At 41.4% G+C, this 23,149-nt stretch overlaps 1 protein-coding gene across 9 annotated transcripts in view; it reads left to right on the forward strand.

The window, feature by feature from the left end:
* Window positions 1–23,149, forward strand: part of ctnnd2b (catenin (cadherin-associated protein), delta 2b) — a 227,297-nt gene that overhangs the window by 61,394 nt on the left and 142,754 nt on the right. For 8 of the 9 annotated variants that reach the window (XM_086273574.1, XM_086273576.1, XM_086273577.1 and 5 more), the window contains exon 3: window positions 21,543–21,655. In XM_086273574.1, the coding sequence (XP_086129700.1) occupies window positions 21,543–21,655 (113 nt within the window). Of the gene's footprint in view, window positions 1–12,976; window positions 13,300–21,542; window positions 21,656–23,149 lie in introns of those variants that run through there. The other variant, XM_086273581.1, reaches the window with a different exon arrangement.

Raw genomic sequence — 23,149 nt, forward strand, 5'->3', positions numbered from 1 at the left:
CCTCCCCCACCCTCATTCAGATCTGGCGTTTGGAATTATTTTGGTTTTCATGTGACGTATGACCCTGAAGGTAAGCGAGTCATGGACTAAAGTAAAACAGTATGTTGGATGTGCCACGCAATGCTCAATTACATGGGTGGGAACTAGTGTGTTAGCGCAGTTAGCTCGTTAACGTGTTGGCCGTCTAGCCCCATGCACGGGGCGATCGGCGGTAGCTCGTTAACGGAGATTTGCCGTGTTGTGGCGTTAAGGTCATTTCAACGAGATTAACCTGAAAGCACTAGTGGGAACACAACGAATATGACTGCACATTTACGCCGACATCATCCTAGTGCAAAGACAAGTGGAAGCAGAAAAAAAACAAGCAAGCATGCTACTAACTTTAGCCGAGTCATTTAGACAGCCGTTTAATATGCTGCTGAGAATATAGCCCAGAAGAAGCGGATAGTATAGCTTTTATTTTGGAAAGAGACATTTCTCTGTAATAAACTCTCTTTTCCAAAGATGAGTGATTCCTCAATCAGATACAGGGCTAGCGATTTTTTTCAGTCGGGGTACCAAAATCTATCTCTGCTCTGCCCGTCGGGCTATTGTAGGAAGGAAAAATATATGTCAATGCTTTTGCATTCTTTCGGAAATGTAGCTGGGTAATTATGTCATTGGCATCGGTGAGCCACTGTCAATATGTGACATATTGAAATCGCGTTTGAATTTGCTCTTGTTTTTTGCTTTCACTTTGCAATCGCGCGAACTGTGTATAGAGAGCGACAGCACTGATCTGTGAGTGATCATAATTTGCGCACCAATTCCTCTGACATCGTCTTATTAATCGTTAGCTTACTATGCAAACATGACAAGTGAAATCTCCCGCAGCTTAAACATGTGAGAGGTTGATCGCGCAGAGAATCGCTGAGCTTATGTGAGTGCGTGTGTAAAAGCAGCAGGATTTATATTTGACTAAGATGACTGAGAACCTTCACAGACAGATATATATTTTAGTTCTGCTGAGCCAAATAAGACAGGTCAGGGTGAAGAAGTGACAGCCAAAGAAAAGCTTACCACAAAACGGAAAAGTTATGACAAATCAGACTATAAGGCAAAAAGAAAGTGCAGCTTTATGGTTTCATGGACAAAATAATTTCTGTGGCTGCAATATGACGAGCTAAATAACCAGGGCTGCACATAAGTTGTCCGCAGGTGCGCATTCGCTGTCAAAATAAAAAACACGCACAAGGGTTAGGGTTAAATTTAAAAACTGTACTTTTGAGTTAAAATATATATTTATAATTTTAATAAATGACAAATTAAAAGGGCATGAACATTTTTTTTGTATCGAAAAAATATCGAACCGTGACACCAAAGTATCGAACCGAACCGAACCGTGAATTTTGTGTATTGTTGCACCCCTAATACAGTGGGGCAAAAAAGTATTTAGTCAGCCACCAATTGTGCAAGTTCCCCCACCTAAAATGATGACAGAGGTCAGTAATTTGCACCAGAGGTACACTTCAACTGTGAGAGACAGAATGTGAAAAAAAAATCCATGAATTCACATGGTAGGATTTGTAAAGAATTTATTCGTAAATTAGGGTGGAAAATAAGTATTTGGTCAATAACAAAAATACAACTCAATACTTTGTAACATAACCTTTGTTGGCAATAACACAGGTCAAACGTTTACTATAGGTCTTTACCAGGTTTGCACACACAGTAGCTGGTATTTTGGCCCATTCCTCCATGTAGATCTTCTCGAGAGCAGTGATGTTTTGGGGCTGTCGCTGAGCAACACGGACTTTCAACTCCCGCCACAGATTTTCTATGGGGTTGAGGTCTGGAGACTGGCTAGGCCACTCCAGGACTTTCAAATGCTTCTTACGGAGCCACTCCTTTGTTGCCCGGGCGGTGTGTTTTGGATCATTGTCATGTTGGAAGACCCAGCCTCGTTTCATCTTCAAAGTTCTCACTGATGGAAGGAGGTTTTGGCTCAAAATCTCACGATACATGGCCCCATTCATTCTGTCCTTAACACGGATCAGTCGTCCTGTCCCCTTGGCAGAAAAACAGCCCCATAGCATGATGTTTCCACCCCCATGCTTCACAGTAGGTATGGTGTTCTTGGGATGCAACTCAGTATTCTTCTTCCTCCAACCACGACGAGTTAAGTTTATACCAAAAAGTTCTACTTTGGTTTCATCTGACCACATGACATTCTCCCAATCCTCTGCTGTATCATCCATGTGCTCTCTGGCAAACTTCAGACGGGCCTGGACATGCACTGGCTTCAGCAGCGGAACACGTCTGGCACTGCGGGATTTGATTCCCTGCCGTTGTAGTGTGTTACTGATGGTGACCTTTGTTACTTTGGTCCCAGCTCTCTGCAGGTCATTCACCAGGTCCCCCCGTGTGGTTCTGGGATCTTTGCTCACCGTTCTCATTATCATTTTGACCCCACGGGATGAGATCTTGCGTGGAGCCCCAGATCGAGGGAGATTATCAGTGGTCTTGTATGTCTTCCATTTTCTGATGATTGCTCCCACAGTTGATTTTTTCACACCAAGCTGCTTGCCTATTGTAGATTCACTCTTCCCAGTCTGGTGCAGGTCTACAATACTTTTCCTGGTGTCCTTCGAAAGCTCTTTGGTCTTGGCCATGGCGGAGTTTGGAGTCTGACTGTTTGAGGCTGTGGACAGGTGTCTTTTATACAGATGATGAGTTCAAACAGGTGCCATTCATACAGGTAACAAGTGGGGGACAGAAAAGCTTCTTACAGAAGATGTTACAGGTCTGTGAGAGCCAGAGATTTTCCTTGTTTGAGGTGACCAAATACTTATTTTCCACCCTAATTTACGAATAAATTCTTTACAAATCCTACCATGTGAATTCATGGATTTTTTTTTCACATTCTGTCTCTCACAGTTGAAGTGTACCTCTGGTGCAAATTACTGACCTCTGTCATCATTTTAAGTGGGGGAACTTGCACAATCGGTGGCTGACTAAATACATTTTTGCCCCACTGTATATATATATATATATATATATATATATATATATATATATATATATATATATATATATATATATATATATATATATATATCCAACATACTGAAGAAGCTTCTTGGATGAGAGGTGAAACGTCCAGACGCTTTTTTAGGTTTGCTACAACAGTGAAATACAACTGAAAAAGTCTTAAATTCAGGCTTATAGAGTTGGATTCAGCTTTAAATTAAAAGTATTTACAAAGTTTTGCCTCATATTTTGGACCGTCTTCTCTTCTACATTTATATTCTGGAAAATAAAAAAGTCTGTATTTGTTATATTTTCATTTTCTATAATGAAAAATGAAAATGTATTTTAAAAATTGAAGGGTGGATTTCTTTACTGACAGTGCTGAAAATGTTCATCAATATTATAAAATATTACTGATACATTAAAGGTTGATAAGTGTCAGTGGTGATGTGTGGTAAAGTCACACTCATTTAAATCTAAAATGCTGTATTCACATCGCAGTGCTCAGATCAGGTTTGCTGCTCTGTTTTTTTTTTTTTTTTTACCTAAACTTGTCTGCAAGCAAAAAATGAAGAATACCAAAGACAAAACACTCTGTCATACAGAAAACATGGCATGATGGTGAGGATAAGAAAAGAGACATTTCTTTAATTACGGTTGCTGATTCTGTGTAAATACCGAGTTGGAGACAGGTGTCTTTGACGTGCGAGATGAATTACCTCACTGAAGCAGATTTCTGCAAAAATTTCCAGATGTTGGGAGGACGGTTACTTTTAACCCCATCTGTCAGTGTCCCTCCACATTTGTAACACTTGAAGCTAGACCATCAGGTGAGCGATGTTAAGTCCACATGAATTCTGATTTGACTCTTCAGTGTGATAGTGCACTTTTTCTTTTTTTTTTCTTTTTTTAGCTGTACCTGATTTAGGACCAAATATGGAAGTGGTCCGAATAAGAACTGAAAAGATCAGATTGCATATGATCTCTGGGTGGAGGGACACTATGTGACAAAAAAAATGCAATTCAAAAGACCCCTATGAAGATTACAACCAGGCACAGGCCTGGAACAGTAAGATGAGGGCCCCACACTGGGGGAGGGGATCAGAAAAGCACCTGGTGATTGAGCCTACCCCCTTAGTTCCGTCGGGACCTGGCACGTGGTTTGATCCAAGGCTGAGTCAGTAGCAGCAAGAAGCTCCTTCTAAAGTGTGTCAGTGTTCATCAGAAGAGTGAAGCTTAGAGTAGAGCTGCTTGAAAAGAACCATTTGAGGTGGTTTATGCTTTCTGGACACGTAATAGGTGAGATGTTCTTCATGCATCAAACCGGAGGAGACCCCGGAGGAGACACTGTGCTGGCTTGGGAACTTTTTGATATCCCCATAGAAGAGCTGGAGGAGATAAAGTCTGGGCATTGTTACCAACTGCTGCCCACACAAACAGAACACAGATAAGTGGTAGAAAACGGAGTGGTAGACGCACGGATGGATGGAGATTCCATGTCAGTTCTGCTATTCACACCTTCATCAAATAAAAGCAGAGCTGAATGAGATGTGGAAAAAATGTCCACAGTTGGAACATGGCACATTTTTAAAGACTGAACACATTTGCACAGTAAAGCTAAACCAAAATGGAAAGTGGCAAAACTGTCTTGATGTTGACTGTATTGAGCGATGTCTCACGCTGGAGCACTTCTTCAGACAGCCAGTTATACAAGTGGACACAGTCTGTTTGACCTGCTCCCCTCAGGCAGGAGGCTCCGGTCCATTCGCACCAGAACCTCTCGCCATAAGAACAGTTTCTTCCCCTCTGCTGTCGGACACATGAACAATAACCGTATGACTGTTCCCACCACTAACACATGACCCTACGCTGTGTTCACTGCATCATTCCATGTTTGGCACTGATCACCACCTGCACTCATGTATATATCATGTATATATCTATCCACTTAGCACTTTTAATTCTTATTCTTATTTTTATATTTTTATGACAGTATGTTTGCACTGAAGCACCGCAGCAATTTCCTAATGTTGTAAACCTGCTCAACATTTGGCAATAAAACCCTTTCTGATTCTGATTCTGATTCTGATTCTGGAATAAGCTCAGTGGGAACAGCTGCAGCAACAGAACAGAGTATGTGAGGTAAAACCAAAGTGAAGAAGACCACAAGGGGAACTGTCTGCAGAGAAAGACTACAGAAATTCTTCTGAATGAAAACAGCGGTCTCCAGTTGCTCTCAGTCTTCTCTCTGATCTCACATTGTCTAAAGCAAAAGCTTATCATTCATACATTTATAGAATGTGCATATTAATGTCCCTGATCAAAGTCTAGCTGCTGCTGCTTCTTTCTTTGACGTCATCGAGAAAGATGGATGCGCACAAAGTTCCAGCAATGAATAATTTGCTGTTTTTTAACTGATACTTTCTTGGCCCAAAGCTGTATTTTTTGTTGGCTTTAAACATAAATCAAATTTTTAACAAAGGTTGGCCTCTAGTTTGTTTTGGGATCAAAAGTTGAAGCGCAACTTGAACATTGGCTGCAGTATCCTCACTGTAAATTTTCCATGCACTTGATTTGCTATTCTGCATTTACACTGCCTCAGGAAGGAAACTCACATATTCAGATGCCTACTTTTGTCCAAGTAGCACATTCTGGAAAAAATCAGATCATTGTAGAAATGCCAAAACTACAATTCCTGTAATGACTAGTCAAGTCATTCTTTATAACCCCCCCCCCCCAAAAAAAAAAAAAAAAAACATGTTTAGGATAAAAATAAAAATGCTTTGGTTTTTCCACGTTGTTGGTGCTTTTTGTGGCATTTTGGACTTTTATTTTAAACTTTTGTCCGAAGAGGGGAATAAAAGATGGGGACGGATGCCCAGCACAGGGCCCTGGCTCAGCCCCTGTGGTCACCTGCTGGACCAGGTGCCCCTTTTATAACATTTTAATAAAATAATCTGAAAAAAATATAGACTGTGTAGCACAGCCTGCCACTTTCTCCCTTTACTTTTAAGGAATTTCTGTAATTTTTATTAGTCTTTTACTTGACAGTAATTAAAAAAAATACTGCATTTGCATTTGTGCATTGGATACATGCAGCTTGCTAACAAAGTTTGTTAGCATTATCTGCTAACTTAGCATTTCATCCAAATATAGTCCCTTCTAAACCCAAAAACAAACAAAACCAAAACAAAATGACCAAAAACAACAAAAACAGAAAGGAGGACTAAAAATCTAACTGGTGACGACATAGTGGCTATTCCATCGTTTAGTTACAGTCTATGCATCTGTTCAGTTCCTGGGGAGTAACAACTAACAATAATGTTAAAGAAAAACATAAGAAAATCCTAAAATTTGGGAAAGTAAAACCAACAAATGTTTCCCCTTTCAGCCAGTTCACCAAAATAGCTCCCCTAATCAGCTAATTGTTTACTTGACTAATCCTTTCTGCTCTGCATGGAGTCCAGCCCACATAAGTCGACTACTAACGCATCCTTGATTAAAAACCAGCGTGGCAGGACACTTGGTTTGCACTTTAGTTGAGTACAATTGGACTTTTGAAGAGGAACAATGCGTGGGTTGTGATTACATGAGTTCAGAGAAGATTAAAATGTTTAAAAAGAGAGATCTATTGTGATCTCATGCAAGTCTTTGTATTTTGTTTTGTTTTTGAATCCATTTTGGATTCAAACAGCCAAGCTTTTATTAGGTAAAGGTGCTTATGTGTCCTCATTTGCACCTGAAGATAGCGTTTGTTATTTTTTATTTTTCGAGGGGAGAAACAAAATGCCTGACTGGCAAAGCTCCCAGCAACGGGCAATAAACGAGGCAGAAATAAAAAGGCCACAAGGTGTTTCAGTGCGATTAAAGCAACAATGTCAAGAAAGCCCGAGAGAACTCTTAGCCTTTAGATGTTTACCTCATGACTTGGCCTTGAGCTTTCAACATCCTTGAGATTTTGATTTGGCCCGCAGTTTGAATAAACAATTTTACCTTGATGGCAGCTGAGTAGCGTTCCTATTTAGCAGCACTGTAAGCTCAACAAAGACACAGCACTCTGAATATTTTACCGTTGCTCATAATTTATGTACCTACCAACATCTTTGAAGCCAGTTGAAAAGAGAAGCAGGGATGAGGAGAGGAATTAGACCAGCTACAGGGGAACAACAAGACAAATCTGTCTGGTTTGGGATGAACGCTTAAGTAGTATCTGAGGAGAGTTAAATCCCCCCCCCCATCTCTCCTTTTTCTTTATCACACTTATATGGCTCCCTAAACCAGCGGTCCCCAACCCCCGGGCCATGAGTCGTTTGGTACCAGGCCGAGAGAGTTGAGGCTCGGGTGTGAAATTCATGGTTTTCAGGGGTTTTAGCTTTTTTTTTTATCGTTAACTCAGTTTCCATGGGTCTTTTCCCATGTGTTATGAGTAAAAAAAATTTTTTTAGTACCAGTACTGGTTTTATTTTGTTGTATTTTTCCGCGACACCTTAAAGGCCGGTCCGTGAAAATATTGTCGGACATAAACCGGTCCGTGGCGCAAAAAGGGTTGGGGACCGCTGCCCTACACAATCTTTTTATCAGGCCCCACCTTCTCATGTTGGCCTTTTTCCCTCCACCTACAGGACAACTTTGTTACCAGCTGGATGTGCCTAATAATTGTCCATCCTGAAACACTAACTTAGGGGCTTAGCTTACACAGCCACTGTGACATTTTCGCATCGAACAGTACCACCCCCCATCTAAAACATCTAAATGCCAGTCGGACACCAAGGGGCACAATTATACCGCTTTACACTGGGGAGAGAGAGAAAGAGAGAGGAACGGCTTCAGCTAGGACACACACATACTCTAACTTTGCTCCCCATGCAGCCCACCACTGTCCTACAGTCATTTATCTTACTTTACTAATTGCTTTAATGGGGTTTTCAGGGGCCAGCGTGGTCTTATGAGCTAGTGGCTGCACACTAACTCTCTTTCCGTCCTCCTTCTGTCTCCATTAAGAAGCTCAGATTGGAGCTGAATCTTTAGTAATGCAATCAGCTGACAAGCACTTGATTGTGGAACCTGCTCATTAAGACATAGTTAATTGTTGTCCTTTTCTCTCAATTGCTTATCAAGCTATGATTACTCGCTCACATGCACACACATGCACACATTCAGAGTTCCTGCCACCAGAGTGTGTGTGTGTGTGTGTGTCTTTTTTTCAAGAAAGTTAAGGCTGTGTAGTCTATTGATTAAAGGACTAAAAGCTTTAATAATAGTCCGTTTCTATTATGTTAGTTTTTTGAGTTTGAAGGAAAATGACACCCATGCAATCAGTGAGGCTCATGGCTGGATTAACCTCTTTGCCCAAAGGCAAAAAAAATGTTGGGCTCCTTTTATTAAGCCACTTATTTCCCCAGACAACAGGCGTGTTTGCAGGGTTGTTGTTTTTTTTTTTCTAAATGAAGTGGTACAAGGGCGGGACTTAGAAACAGGTGGGGTGGGGCCATTGGGAAATCAGAAAGTTGTATGAGATATAAATGTTAAAGCACTTGGAAACTGATTGAAAATCCAGCACGTAATAATGATTTGAATTATGGACCGAACTCCTGCCTCTGTAAACATGCATTAGGAGACGTGGCTGCCTCAGTGGACATAAAGTTTTTAACCATGACGTGATGGACAGTACATATTCAACTTTTAGCCTGAGTGGTAAATATAAAGAAAATGTTATACGTCCATGAATAGTTAGCAGCAGACGAACCCAGTGTGAATCAAATGAAGGGAAGGAAATTTAGCAAAATTTCAAAATGTATTGTTTTCCATTAGTTTTTGGTGCTTATTATTATATTGTGTAACATTAGCTGCATTTACGGTCTATGGAGAACAACACTGTTTTTCACAGTGTGAAGTAGTCAGACTCGAACGTCAAAGAAGGTGGTAGGGAAGCAGACTCAGGAGACATTTGGGGTTTTCAGAGGTGAGCAATTTATTTACAGTGGACCCCATCCTGCATGAAACTTCCAAACAAAACTTACCCCCAAAGTAACTTCATTAACAAAACTCAAAAGTACCTGGATTTGGTAACACAGCTCACCTCTCCTCTCTCATCTGAGTCTGGCAGAGACTGACTATATATAGGGCCATTAATCGCCCTTTAATCTGTAACATAATAAAATATAAAGAAACATGTAACTGAGTATTTGCTTTAATTTGCAGTATGTTTGATTTGCTGGCAACAGAATGCTTACACAAACAAACCTGGGATAGTGAGTGCAGCAATGTTACTTTGACAAATAGCAAATCATAGCAAATAAATACAGAGACAGAATAATGTGCAAAAACAGGTCAACACATCTGGGACAAAGGGAGGGCATTACAAATGCACCCACTTTGTCACACACAGAAAAAGCAGATCCAAAAGGGACTCCAATTTTCCTTATTTTCCTCCCTTATTAACTGCAATTAATAACTCAATTGATGGAAATTAAACCATCAATTGATTACCTGGTTTGAACTGTGGGCCATTTTTAAGCCCAGAGTTCAAACCAGGTCTATAACTACTTTTACAACTAAGAGAAGTAGTAATTAGGAGATTCAGTTTTAGGTCTTAAAACATTTATACAGCCGATATTTAGTTTTGAACATTTCTAAAAAATTAGCAAATTTGATAATCCAGCTGGTTTTTACTAGCTAACTAACTGTGGTATGATTGTTGGTGGTAGGCCAGGTGTTATGGGTATTTCTGAAGCATCTGATCTTCTGGGATTTTCACCACAGCTGTTGCTACAATTTACTCAGAATGGTGTGAAAAACAAAAAACATCCAGTGAGTGGCAGTTCTGCAGACAGAAACCGCTTGTTGGTGAGAAAGGTCAGAGGAGAATACCAGACTGGTTGGAGCTGGCAGAGAGGCTGTGGTACCTCAGATAGCTATTCTTTCCAACTAAGCAGACAAAAATCTTAGAATATACAGCACATGTAATCTTGAGGTGGATGACTGTCAGGTTCTGCACCAAAAATATCCTAACAGGACAGACGCTGGCATCTTAGCCTGCTAGAGATGGTTTCAATGGCAGCAGCTGCAGCTCAGCAGATGCAGTGGGTTGTCTACTAACGGGAAGGTCATTCGTTTGAGCCCCGGCTCCTCCGGTCCGCATGTCCTAGTGTCATTGGGGACGATATTGAACCTCGAATTTGCCCCCCTGTGATTGGGTGAATGTGGCTTGTTGTACTGGGAGTAGAAAAGTGCTGCTGTATATCATTTCAAAACCATTGAACAACAGGAATCAACCTCCTACTGATCAGTCATCCTTTGAATAGTGCAGCCTATCTCAAATGTATTTGCTGACCATGTGCATCTTTTTATGGCCATAATTCACCTTCTATCAATGGATACTACCATGCCACATAGCACCTTAAAGTCCAACATCTAGCAGGAGCCATACCTCCATGGAGTCCTGACCCAGCAGGATGTTTGGTGTTTGCACATAACGAGACAAAAAGAATCATTATCTGCTAGTGAATAGCTGATTCATTTAATCTGCATCTTTCTGTCAAAGCTTTCTGCCCTCACACTTGATGTTTTGAAGTTAGAAGACATTTATGTTCATGAGGGAAGGAGGGTCTAATGAAACACTCTTGGTGTGATTACAAAGGCAGGATGTCTCTGCCTCTGCATTGCTCTCACCAGTCTTTGTAAAGGCGTCTCCAAACTCTTTAGATGTAGAACAGTGATGCAGTATTGCTTAGGCCTAATGTTCTTTGTGATAGAGTAACACAACATGTTTCACCATTTGATAAGTACTTTCTGAAATTAATGGAAATCGATTGGGGGGAAAAAACAATCTTTTGTTGCTGGCCATACAATTTACTGTGTAGATACAACTACTAAGACACATTTCTTTAGCCTGAAATAACAAATACACACATGTTCAGGGCGTGTTCAAATCATTTGCTGTTATCCAACTTTCACACCGAAACAAAGAGTTGATCAAACTGATCCATCTGTTTCACCCAAACACTCATCTTACCTCTGTGATTTAACCTGCCTGAAGCTGAACAGCCACGTAAACTGAGCCAGTTCAAATTTGAATAAGGAAATGATTGGACGCTGGAGCTTTGCATGCACGCAATGTTTTTATTGGGTTGCAGTGACTGCTTTAGTGTTGTTTGGACAGAGAGAGGAGGTGGGCGAGTCAGAGAGCGTAAAACAAAACTAAAACAGTCTGAAGATACGTTCACAGGGCTTCTTGGCACGATGGAAAGTAACAATCAGAGAAACACCTGCTGCGAAATCATGGATTCAGGTTTCCAGTCAGATTGCTTCTGGGTAAGACGTGGTTATGCATGTGTGTGTTTCATGTGATGCTCACCTGGGTATAATTATTTGACAATATTTCATTTCACTGTAAGTTAACACTGTGACGAGTTAACTTGTAGTCTATGGTACTAGCTGTACATAGACATGCTAGCAGTAATCAGCCACTGTAAAACTGTATACTGTAAATGCAGTTTATATGATAGCATCCTCCATTTTGGAAGACCAGTTGTGCGGACTTCCAGCCCCACACCACCAACCACAAAGCTTAATTCAGAATCAACAATCTTAATAATCTGCTAGTATGAAATAGTAGAACCAACAGACAATAGGGAGTCAATCAGCAGTCAGTGAAAACTACTTCAGACTTCCATTGACTTGTTTTATGAAAGAAACCTCAAATTCTACAACTAAGTTTAGTCCTGTTTCAGTCTAATTGTAATAAGTTAGGCCTAATGTCATACAGGGCTATCTATTACCACTCCTAATAGTTCAGTCCTGCAGAGGGCAACAATGTCACTTGATGATAAGATGGCTCATTTCAAATTTTAGTTGTACTGAAGTTTATAATTATTGATATAAGTGTACAAAAGAAGTCTACCTTTAAATGAATGAGGTGAAAAGCAGCCAGTGCACCTGTTTGTGAAAACCAGGAAAGAACATCAGCGTTTCACTTCTCCTGTGTCAATCCTACCCTAACATGTTAGCAGCTAAGGGAAGTTATGTATGAATACATTTATCTTATTCTGGGATATGATAACGCTGACACTTTGCCACCAAGCTTGCACAGTCACTAAAAGAACAATAGATTTCGAGCACGATACAAACCACCCCTGTTCGTGGAGCACTTAAGCAAAGACACCTACACTCCGCCTCGGTGTGTAGTTTGGATAGTGTGACTCTCCATTCCCTTGAGGCTTGGCGCTTCCTCATGTTAGAGTTCAGAAAGGCTCAGTCATACTGCTTTAGATTCCACTGAGACAAATGTTGGTTCAGTTGAAATGACCTGATTGTACACTTTTATAAAATGGTGATGTGATCGGGTCTTTGCAGATAATAACTACATCGTACTACAGCCGTGTGTAATCTACATGTGGTTTTGTGTTTGGGTGAGTTATAACACACCTAATGCACTTTTTTGGCCCCATACACTCCTTACATCCCGTCTCAGCCCATAGGATTTCACTGAGGCAGAACAGAGAGAGAGAGAGAGAGAGAGAGAGAGAGAGAGAGAGAGAGAGAGAGAGAGAGAGAGAGAGAGAGAGAGAGAGAGAGAGAGAGAGAGAGAGAGAGAGAGAGAGAGAGAGAGAGAGAGAGAGAGAGAGAGAGAGTGTGTGTGTGTGTGTGTGTGTGAGTGAGAGTGCCTTCCTCCATCCCACTTCCTCTCCATCTTCAGGCTCCTTTGCTCTCCTCCTCCCAAAATCCCTCCTTGCTTTTCAGTGATGGTGGATGAGGGAGGGAGGGGGTGCAGATGGTCTGCTCAGAGAGAAAGAGAGGGAGAGTGAGAGTCACAGAGAGTGACTGGCGAGCGGCGGGCTTTTTTGGCATGCTGTGCCGGTGGGAGGGCCCATTGTGATGCAACGTTGCATAAATAATGCCACGGGGCTTCTAAATGCTCCGTTGCCATGGGGACCTTTGTGCCTCAGTGAACACAGTGTGTGTATGTGTGTGAGTGTGTGCTTCATGGCCCCGGAGGAGGGAGAAAAAGAGACACAGACATAGAAGCTAAGAGAGAGAGCGAGAGACAGACAAGGGGCCGAGGTGCAGGCAGCTCAAGTGACACTTGTGGTCTCTCTCTCTCTCTCTCACGCGCACGCTCTCGCTCTATGTCTTTCTATTTTATCTCTCTATCACTTGGTTTGACCCAGGACAGATGAGTGTTTGGAGGAGGGAGAGGGAGCACTGTTGTCGCTTTTCGACTAGACAGGAGCAAAGCAAAGCGGGATATTCTGTGATTTTGTCTCTTTGTGAAGTATGGTCCATGTGAAGGTACGTGTCTGCGTTGCTTATTTTTTTATGCAACTCCTTCACCAGTTCTTCTTTCCAGCATTAAATTCCATCACAGTCCCTTCCTCTTGCTCTGCAGTAACAGGTGTCTGCCCCTCAGCCGTGAATTGGAGGGAGCAGAGATCGGAGGGGGCGAGGAGTGGAGGGCGGGTAGAAAAAGGAGGGAGTGATCGCTTTTGTTTGGCTGTTTCTGAGAAGACTTGCATCTGAATTCTCACAGCTCACAATGGAGCTGGTTAGTCAGCCTGTTAGTCTGCTGGTGTGTACTCTGTGCAAAACAACAAAAAACACTTTTTTCCTCATCTGCTACAGAGACTTTGCCTCAAAGTAGGTTGTGTTTTTTTTCTTTCTCTCTCTCTCGCTGTTCCTTTCGTTGCATCAGCTGATTATGGGGGTTTAGATTGATTTGGCTGCGTAAAAAGTCAGATCGCACAGGGAGAAACGTGCAGTTTCCATGTGTGGAGTGGTGTTTGAGATGTAAATAAGAAATGCAGCTCACTGGCATCAGAAGACTATAGCTTTTTATCTTCAATGGGATCATGAGATCACAGACGCTGAAAGCATCAGTGTGCTTCTGGTGGGGGATTGGCTGCTTGCTAAAACTTCAACAGATACTATGATGATTGATTTTAGGCTAAAGGGCTAAAATTACGTGCATGTGTGGCTTCTTAGTTTTCTCTCAAATATGACTGATTAATTGGGTTCTGTTGAGCAGCTATATTTTTATCCCGAGTGCTGTGTGAAAATGTTGAAAGTGTGCAAACAGTGAAGCATGTCGAACTGTTCTCACACTGTGGATGTTAACATCCAGACTTTCTGCTTCACAAAATGCTTTCAGAAGCTGCACTTTGTCACGTCTTCTGGTTTGACTGCAGAACACGGACACGGGTGACAAAGTTAAGTGAAGAAAATTCATGGCTTTGTGGAGGGGCTGAGTTTGGGGGATTTTACTGGACCTTGCTTGTCCTCTTGAAGGGAAGGGTCACTGCAAATACATATAGCGATCAACATTAATCCCACAGCCCCATCCACCATGCACAAGGGTTCATTGAATAGTTTGAATGGTATTAAAATGGTGTAATGTTGATTAGTTAATATTTATTTATCTGTCTTTCTTCCACAGTGTGTTTTTTTTGTTTGTTTGGGGTTTTTTTTTGTTTCATTTTATTTTTGTTTTGTTTTTTTTGTCCTCTCATCACTCAGATGGCTGTCCCTCCCTGAGCCTGGTTTGTCTTGATACCAGCACAAAGGCACAGCAGCATGTCCCCACTGATGTGTGCAACGTTTGTGTCCTCACTTGCAGAATCCTTACAGATGTATTTAATTATCATTGTATGCCTGTGTGTGTGTCTGTGTCACATATGTTTCTCTATGCTGGTGTGTGCGCCTGTATGTCTGGCCAGTTGCCATTAATAATAAGATGTTGCGTAATTACAGTGAAATTTGCAATTTGATTTGTTAAGTTATTACATTAATGATTCATTATAATCAAATTGTATCATTATGGTGGGAAGCCTAGAGTTGCCTCAGGCATCTTAGGCATTTACGCTCCCACAGTCCAGCACTATGTTCTCCATCACTACTCTTAGCCATAAAATACGCATTGTGTTAGCACTATAAATAGCATTAATGTTCCTTTTCAAGCTTTTTTTTAGGTCATTAAAAATGGCAACGCTAATATTAAGCTGCATTGGGTGCAGACTGGTTTTTATTCTCTTTTAATGATATGCATTTGTTTTCTGAATCTGTATAACTTAATTTTGCTGGGCACTCCACCTGGGTCTTTTTTTGAGTTATTGTGTAAGCAAAATGAAACTTATTGAGTTTTTAGAGGGTGCTATTTTTCTTTCTTCCCCCTTATAGGATTGTTTTTTTGAGTTTTGTTATGATTCACACTCATCTTAAGATGGATTTTTTTTGAGGCATCATACACACGTACTAAACAACAACAAAACAAAAAACAGGTTTTTGGAGTGTGTTAAGTCTGAGATGTGCAGTTTTTATAAGTATTCAGGTCCTTGTCTTGGTTAAGGCCCCTTTGGAAGCAATAACAGCCTCAAGTTTTCTTGGGAATGATCCTTTCTTTCAGGGGTTTCTGCCATTCTTCTCAGCAGAATCCTTTAAGCTCAGCCGGGTTGGAATGAGAGTGTTGGTGCTCGGCCGCTTTCAGGTCTCCCGAGCTGCTCCTGGCATCAGGTCTGGATTGTGCCTGCAAAACTCCAGGATTTTCACAGTGTTATCCAAAGCAACTCTTGTGTTTTCTCTGTGATGTGCTTTGTTTCAATGTCTTCTTGAAATATAAACCTGCTTAGCTTGGTATCCTGAGCCCTCTGAAAACGGTTTTCACTCGGGATTATTCTGTATTTATTCCGAAGGGTCTCTTGCAGTCTCTGTCACAGGAAAAACATCCCTACAGCACGATGCTGCCTAACCACCACTTTGAGCGACTGTATCGATGGCATTAATAAGGTGATTCTCCCTACCCGGCTCTCTCCACACATGGCAATGGGAGCTATGGTGGAACAGTTCAATTTTTATTTCATCAGGGCAGAGGATTTTTCTTGTTATAGCCCAAGAGCCCAATCAGCTGCCTTTTGACAAACCACCAGTGGGCTGTCTTGTACCTGTTAGTGAGGAATTGCTTCCCTCCGGCCACTCTTCCTTCAAAGCCTGATTGGAGGAGTGCTGCACTAACAGTTATCCTCTGCTTTTACTCAGTTTGACTGCCAGATTTAGGAAGTTCTTCCATTTGAGAATGATGAACCTATACTCTTGGGCACTGTCACCTTCACTACATTTGTGCCCTGAGACAGACCAATCCACTCTGACATGCACCATCAACTATAAGACTGCATGTAAAGCAGTGTGCGCCTTTACTAAATGCATTGTCTGAATTTAATTAAGTATGGGTGGATTTAATCAAGGAGCCACGTATTCCTATAGTACTGTGTGGTGACTGATGGAAAAAAATCCCTGTAAACAGATATTTGCATATGAATATGATGGATTTGCTGACGAGGGCTGAACATTTTGGTCCCGGAAGCTTTCAGGTTTCAGTTTGCACAGTCAGAGTGCTGATCAGTCACATTTGAGTGAGTTTGGTTATGTGCAGCCAAACACTGAGTGTGGAAACCACAAGAGGAATGCATTTCCCAAAATGCAATCTGAAAACAATCAGCTATCGTCTGATGATGATTAAGCTTTTTATTAGCTGCATTCATCTGCATTTGTAGTCGGGCTGCAAACAACGACCTTTGCACAGAACGTTGGTCGTTACCTGCACAGGGTCTTAGTCATCAGGCAACAGCCGCCAGGTTCACAGCCTGACCAAAAAAAAAAAAAAGGGGGGGGGGGGGGGGGATTAATTAAGGGTAATAATGGTGATGGAAAACTGTAAACCTTAAAGGATCTGAGAAATAGGCTCTGTACGTGCGCTTGTATCACTCTCTTCACTTCCTTCCTTTGTTGATGAGTGCATATTTCTTTCATAATAGCTCGTCTTTATTTAAACGCTGCCTTGGAAACAGTGATTGATTGTATCCTGTGGTCTGGCGTGACTTATTGTAATTATGTCACTTTTATTATCTCGAACCAGCCAAAGGACTGTCAGAAAGCCATTTAAAGATCCAAACCATACCTTTGAAACCAGCACTGCAGTGGCTGAGCGCTGATGTGCCTTCTCCACTTGATTTGAGTGATTCAGCAAAACAATTTGATCTTTCTTGTTTTATTTCTTTCGCACAAATTGGTAAATTTTGTTTATTTAATCAGCTATAATGATCACAGCAGCAGACACAAATATCCTAATCAGCTGCTTGCTTGTTGGCACATCAGCTAATTAGTGGTTATTCATCACGCATAAATTAAGCCTAAGAAAAGGTCTCTATCAAGAGCCACCCAAATGAAAAGATTTGCTCTTAAATGGCACGTACGCGTGATTTATGAAAACTTTTTGACTTTTTAAAATGGAGCTTATAGGTTTCACTAAGCTGCCATCCAAGCCTTGAACAGATACCAGCGTCCTAAACCAAACATATACATTGAGTTTAGATATAAAATATAACTCAAGTTCATTTTTTGACAATTTGTATTGTATATTTTAGTTGCTGCTATTAGCAGTCAATATCCATGCGTTATAAAACCAGGCAGTGAAATATTACCCTAATAGAGTATTCTTCATGATCTGTGCCATGGCTGTCAAGTCTGCTTAACTAGCAAGATATTTTCTGTCTGCACAGGACTGCAGTGTTCTGGTTCTCAATGCTGAAAGTCATAATAACCAAATATTTTAAAACACCAGTGTACAAGCATACTACTGACACCTCTACTGGACAGTTTTAAACAGCTCCAGCTTTGACTTTGTGTGGTGACGTTCCTCTTTTTACTCTCATTAAAGAGGTTGAGCAGGCATCAGAAAGGGTATCCGCCATATCAGATATACCAAAGTATCTGCTGTGGCGATCCCTTGTCAAATAAAGGAACAGCGAAAAGTACAATTTATTACATTTTTCCTTATTTTGTGACACATATACTCTTAGAATGCTGGACTCTCTGTGAGCCAAGGCTCACACTTCAGAGTCCTATAAATATTAAACAATATTTCTGCTCCTGGATTTGGAGCTGTCTCTAATATCACCATGTCAGGACAGACACCCCACCCAGTTGCTGTTTAAACCTGGTGTAAGCCGATGAAAAGAAACTTTACCTTAAGCGAGGACAAAGAAAATAAAATGGGTTTCAAGGCTGAATGACACAAAGCTACTGTTGTAGAAGCCAAAAATACAAATACAGACTTGAAACTCAGCAAACCGCAAACTCTTGTCATTTTTAAAAGGTTATCTGACTAGTTCAATGGCTTGCTGTGTGGTACAGACTGTCCAAAAAGCTTGTGCTTCAATTTTGGTGAGCGAAATTCTGGTATTTTCTTAGACAGTTAGCTAATTAGCTGACATGTGTGTATGTTGCTGCTTGCTAACCAAGCTAGCTAGCATTAGCTGACAAATTAGCATTACTAGGTCCCCCTTCAAGAGAGGCTCGCATGCTAATGACCAAAGACCTACTAGTCAGTTCAGATGATATAATATGTGATACATCCATTATGAGGCCAGCTTGCACACAACTAATGCATGTAAGTGTGTATGTGTGTTACTTGTGGCAACATCAGAATAAAAACAGTAATAGCAAAATGGCTACGTTCACACTGCGCATCAAATCCGTTTTTTTTACCCTATGCGACCCATATCCGTTCATGGTGTGACAGTGTGAACGGCACAAATCCGATATTTTCAAATCCGATCTGGGTCACTTTCGTACGGAGCCCCGCAGGGGACATGGGAGAAAAAAAATTAGGGAGAAAAAAAAAATTAAGACGGACTTTTGCGAGATCTCGCAAAACAAACTCGGGATCTCGCAAAACTTTCTCGCGAAAGTTGAATTCCAACAATGGCGGCAGCTACTTAGTTGTAATATTACTCTTTCTGGGTCACAAAATACACTTTTAAGATATTTTGAGGCGTGAATGTAGTTGTGTAAACGTCAGATACCTGCTCGGTTTACAAGACATCACATATTTGCAAAAGTGCTCCGACGTTTTTGGAGATCTGACACCCACTAGCTCGAAGCTAACGGGAGGTCGAGACCTACTACAGCCGGGAGGAACACCGCTTTCCCGGCACATCGTGCCTCGACCTCCTGGTTGGCTTCGAGCTGGCGGCCACTAGCTCGAAGCTAACGGGAGGTTGAGACCTACTACAGCCGGGAGGAACACCGCTTTCCCGGCACATCGTGCCTCGACCTCCCGGTCTGCTTCGAGCTGGCGGCCTCCGAAGAATGCGGCTAATACTTTTGCGAGATCTCGCAAAAGTCCGTCTTAATTTTTTTTTTCTCCCTAATTTTTTTTCTCTCCCATGTCCCCTGCGGGGCTCCGTACTTTCGTATGTTGTACTGAATCCGATACATATCCGATGTTTTAGAAAGCGACTGCTGTTTGAATGGTCAAGTCGCATTAAATCTGTCTTTTACGTCACTGACACAAGACAGACGCCAATTATCAGCTCCGGAGAAGCACCCGATAAGACATTGCGAACGCTTCCTGGCCATCCAGCGTAGATGTCAGTGAAACTGTTGGGAAGACAACGTTGGAGAAACGTGAACATTTTATTAATACTGTATAATCTGCAGATTCTGACAGAAATCTGCTACTATCCTTTGAAGCGCCACTCCTCTCTAAAACAGCAATAAGGATAGTTATTAGATTATTTACATTATTATGTAAATAACAAAATAACTTAAAGCAAAAATTGGGAAATGTAAAGTCCGAAGTCTTTATATTAAGGGCCATCAGTCAAACAATAGGGGCTGTATCCCAATTCAGGGTCTGCAGCCTTAAAGTACGCATTTCAAGGCCGATTACGTCACAGCGGCGCGCCGAAGCCTGTCCCAATTCAAAGGCTGCTCGAAATGCAGCCCTGAAATGCGTCCTTCATTTCCCTGAATTTTAAGGCTGTGGCAGTGTAGACTTCGTGGCCCAACATATCCCAGAATGCATAGCGCGGCGGTGGGTGTGAATAATTTTGCCGAAAAAAAACGGCGGATGAGGGGCGGCCGAAGAGTAAACTTTAATTAAGTACAGAATATTATGTCACTTATTTATGTGCAAATGTTTAATAACGAAGAACATTAAAAATTACTGTTGGCAACATGTCGGCAAAGTTATGTGACATTAGTGACGTTTGTACTAACTTGGTTTTAAGGCCTTTACTTTAAAATATACGCCGTTCAATAGCTGACCTTAATCTTACAGAGAATGATCAAAGCTCATGTAGAAAGAAACAAACAAATGAACAAAAGATTTTCTCCTTCATGTCTGTCAAACAAAGCTGTATGACACGTTTCCAACTGTTAGTATCATGGTTGCTAGGCAACCTGGGCAGCGCGACGGAGGCTAGACCGTCCCATTTCACAAGCCTCGCACTTCCGGCCTTAGCGGTCTTTGAGTACGCGGCCCTTGAGGATCGTTGAGGCTGCGTACTTTAAGGCTGCAGACCCTGAATTGGGATACAGCCATTGTTTACTCTGGGTCTAAACAGAGCGCGTTGTGTGTGACGTCTTCTTCTGCGCATGCGGGCCGCTTTGAGGGTTCACACTAGAGCGCGTTTACTGTCGCATTTTATTTGTAGTGTGAACGAGCAGACAAAAAAATCGGATTTGATCCAAAAATCTGAATTAAGCATTAAGACCTGCAGTGTGAACGTAGCTAATGTGACGCAATTGCAGTGGAAATAACCATTAAGCACGGCCTTTAAAAAAAAACCCATTGAACCTCCTGGTCTGCCGGAAAGATAGAAAACCATCCAATTAAATACATAAAACATACTAAATTATGTCCATCATGTTTTCCACATCCTCTTTGTTGCTCTTTGGACTGGATCATTTTGCTGCAATCTCTTCTGCAGTGGTGTAATGTCACTCCACTGGAGAATTGGTGTCACCAGCTGTTTATCTCAATGGGCCCATTTCTTCATATTCATATTTTTAGAGTATGCGGGAATTCACAATTTCCTCATAGATACATATGTGCAGAGCTTTAACATGGTACATGCATTTCCCCAGGGATGTTCTTGCAGCTGAAGTTCTTCGTCACACTGGCTGGACAGTTAGGGCTGTCCTTCTTGTCTGTTATCCTAGAACAATTGGGGGCGGGGAGGGGGGAATGAATGTTTTTTTTGTGAGATGTGACTGACAACTTTTTTCCCACCACTCCATTAATATCAACCAGCATATGCCTACCAGCAGGGTATAAATCCATCGGGTGTCAGTGCATAGATGAGCCAAGTATTAGAGTAATGCTTACAACTTTTTTGACACTATATGTCAAAAATAGCAGAATTCTTCTCCCCCAAAACCTTCTGCTGTTCCATGACTTTCCTCAGTGGCACAATAGCAAATGTCACATTTGTGATGGTTTGAGTTTGGTGTCACAGTTTTGCAACATGTCAAACTCTTCTCTGTGAATATCTGGCAGTGTGAAACTTGGCAGACGCAGCGATATCTGGCCTGTTTTCCCACCACAGACTGCGGAGTCCATTTCACAACAATTAAAAATGTGTCAGCGAGAACGCAGCCAAACTAATGCTCAGGATGACTGTAAACGTGACAGTAAATAAATAGACAGATTGTTTTGACACATTCTTGCTCTCCCTCCCCGTCTCTCTTTCTCTTTCTAGGAGCTGCAGTTTGAACGTCTGACCAGGGAGCTGGAAGCCGAACGACAGATTGTCGCCAGTCAGCTGGAGAGATGCAAGCTTGGCTCTGAGACTGGAAGCATGACTAGCATCAGGTGTGTGCGTGTGAACGTGTTTGTGTGTCCAACACCTGTCAGGTTATCTTCTGTACACTCTACCTGTGTGTGTCAGCTGTACTCTCGCAGGTGACTAGCTATACAGCTGCTCGCATTAGAGAAACACTCCTTGATTCGTGTCCAAAATTCATCGGTGTGCTGGTAACCGCGCTGTAGTGATTTGCTTTTGAACTCGGAGAGAGCAGCGCTGCACCCAATGTTGCTTGCTTTCTTTTACCCAGTTTAAACATACACAGAGATGTGCTGATGTGATGTTTCAGGTTTGTTATAGTGCAGTCGAGTAGTGTGCACAGTGCAGCAGTAATTAGATTACATATTATTATTATTTTTAAAAGCTCACTTTAAGTGAGCTTGTATCTCATTAGATTATAGCATTTAAATAATGCAGGGAGCATTATTACAGTACCTAGATAGATAGTTACATTCTAGCTGACATTTATATTTAAGGCACCAATAGAAGGAGCAGAACAGACAGTAAAAATCAGTGTTTACATATTGACTATAGCCAAAATGATAGCTTAAAAATAACTAATTATACTTCAGCTAATCGCTAAGAAACATTAGCATTTATCTGGATTTTTTTATACCTAACTTGCCAGTAAACATTAATAATTTACTCTATAAATTGCTCTTTAATATATTACTCTTATTATCTCCATGCATCTTAGTTTAAGCGATTGTTGCTAATATTTCATAAATGCTGTTGTATGTAGCACTCATTGTATTGTTTGTCACTCATCCAAGTGACTTCTTGAGTCTCTGAAGAAGGAGACTGAAGAAGTCACTTGGATGAGTGACGAAACGTTTCTCCCACTGAAAATGCTACGTCCAGATGAACAGAATAACCTCTTGGAGGTTTTCTTACCTGGATGATTGAGAATGCATCAAAACCATTTAAGTCATACTTGTGCACCCTCTCTCAGTTCTAAGGTTTTATTTATGAGGGTAAAGAAGAAGAAAAAACAACCTTCCAGTTCGAGAAGCAGTCCTGTGTAAAATTAAGTGTACCTTGTGATTCAGTAGCATGTAGAACTCAGCAACCCCTCCAAACAAGTCATACTTGTTCACTCTTTTTTTAATTTTCTATCATAAACTTTAACATTTAACTTGCTAACTGAGGCCTGTAGAGTCTACGGTGTAGCTCTTGGGCTTTTTTCCACTTTCTCGGAGCGTTGCACGGTCTGACCTTGGAGTTTGCTGTGACGTCAACTTCTGGGAAGACTGGCAACAGTCTTGAATGTTTTCCAGTTGACTTGAACTTTTTGTATGGAAATGACTTTATAATGTTTCCCAGATTGATGGGTAGCAATGATGCAGATGTCTTTCCTCCTTGGCATTGTGTTAACACACACCTGACTGCTTCAGACCAGCAAACCGACAAGGGTTCAGCTTTTATTGAGGTGCTGCAGAACCGTAGACATCAAAACCAAACAGACTAAGATGCTGAGTGCCCACTGTCAGTAATTTACTGCG

This window comes from Aulonocara sp. 'chitande type north' Nkhata Bay, linkage group LG18 (genome assembly GCF_057382095.1).
Source record: "Aulonocara sp. 'chitande type north' Nkhata Bay isolate Kocher_YH1m ecotype deep benthic linkage group LG18, A_spYH_male_GT1.1, whole genome shotgun sequence".
Taxonomy (NCBI): domain Eukaryota; kingdom Metazoa; phylum Chordata; class Actinopteri; order Cichliformes; family Cichlidae; genus Aulonocara; species Aulonocara sp. 'chitande type north' Nkhata Bay.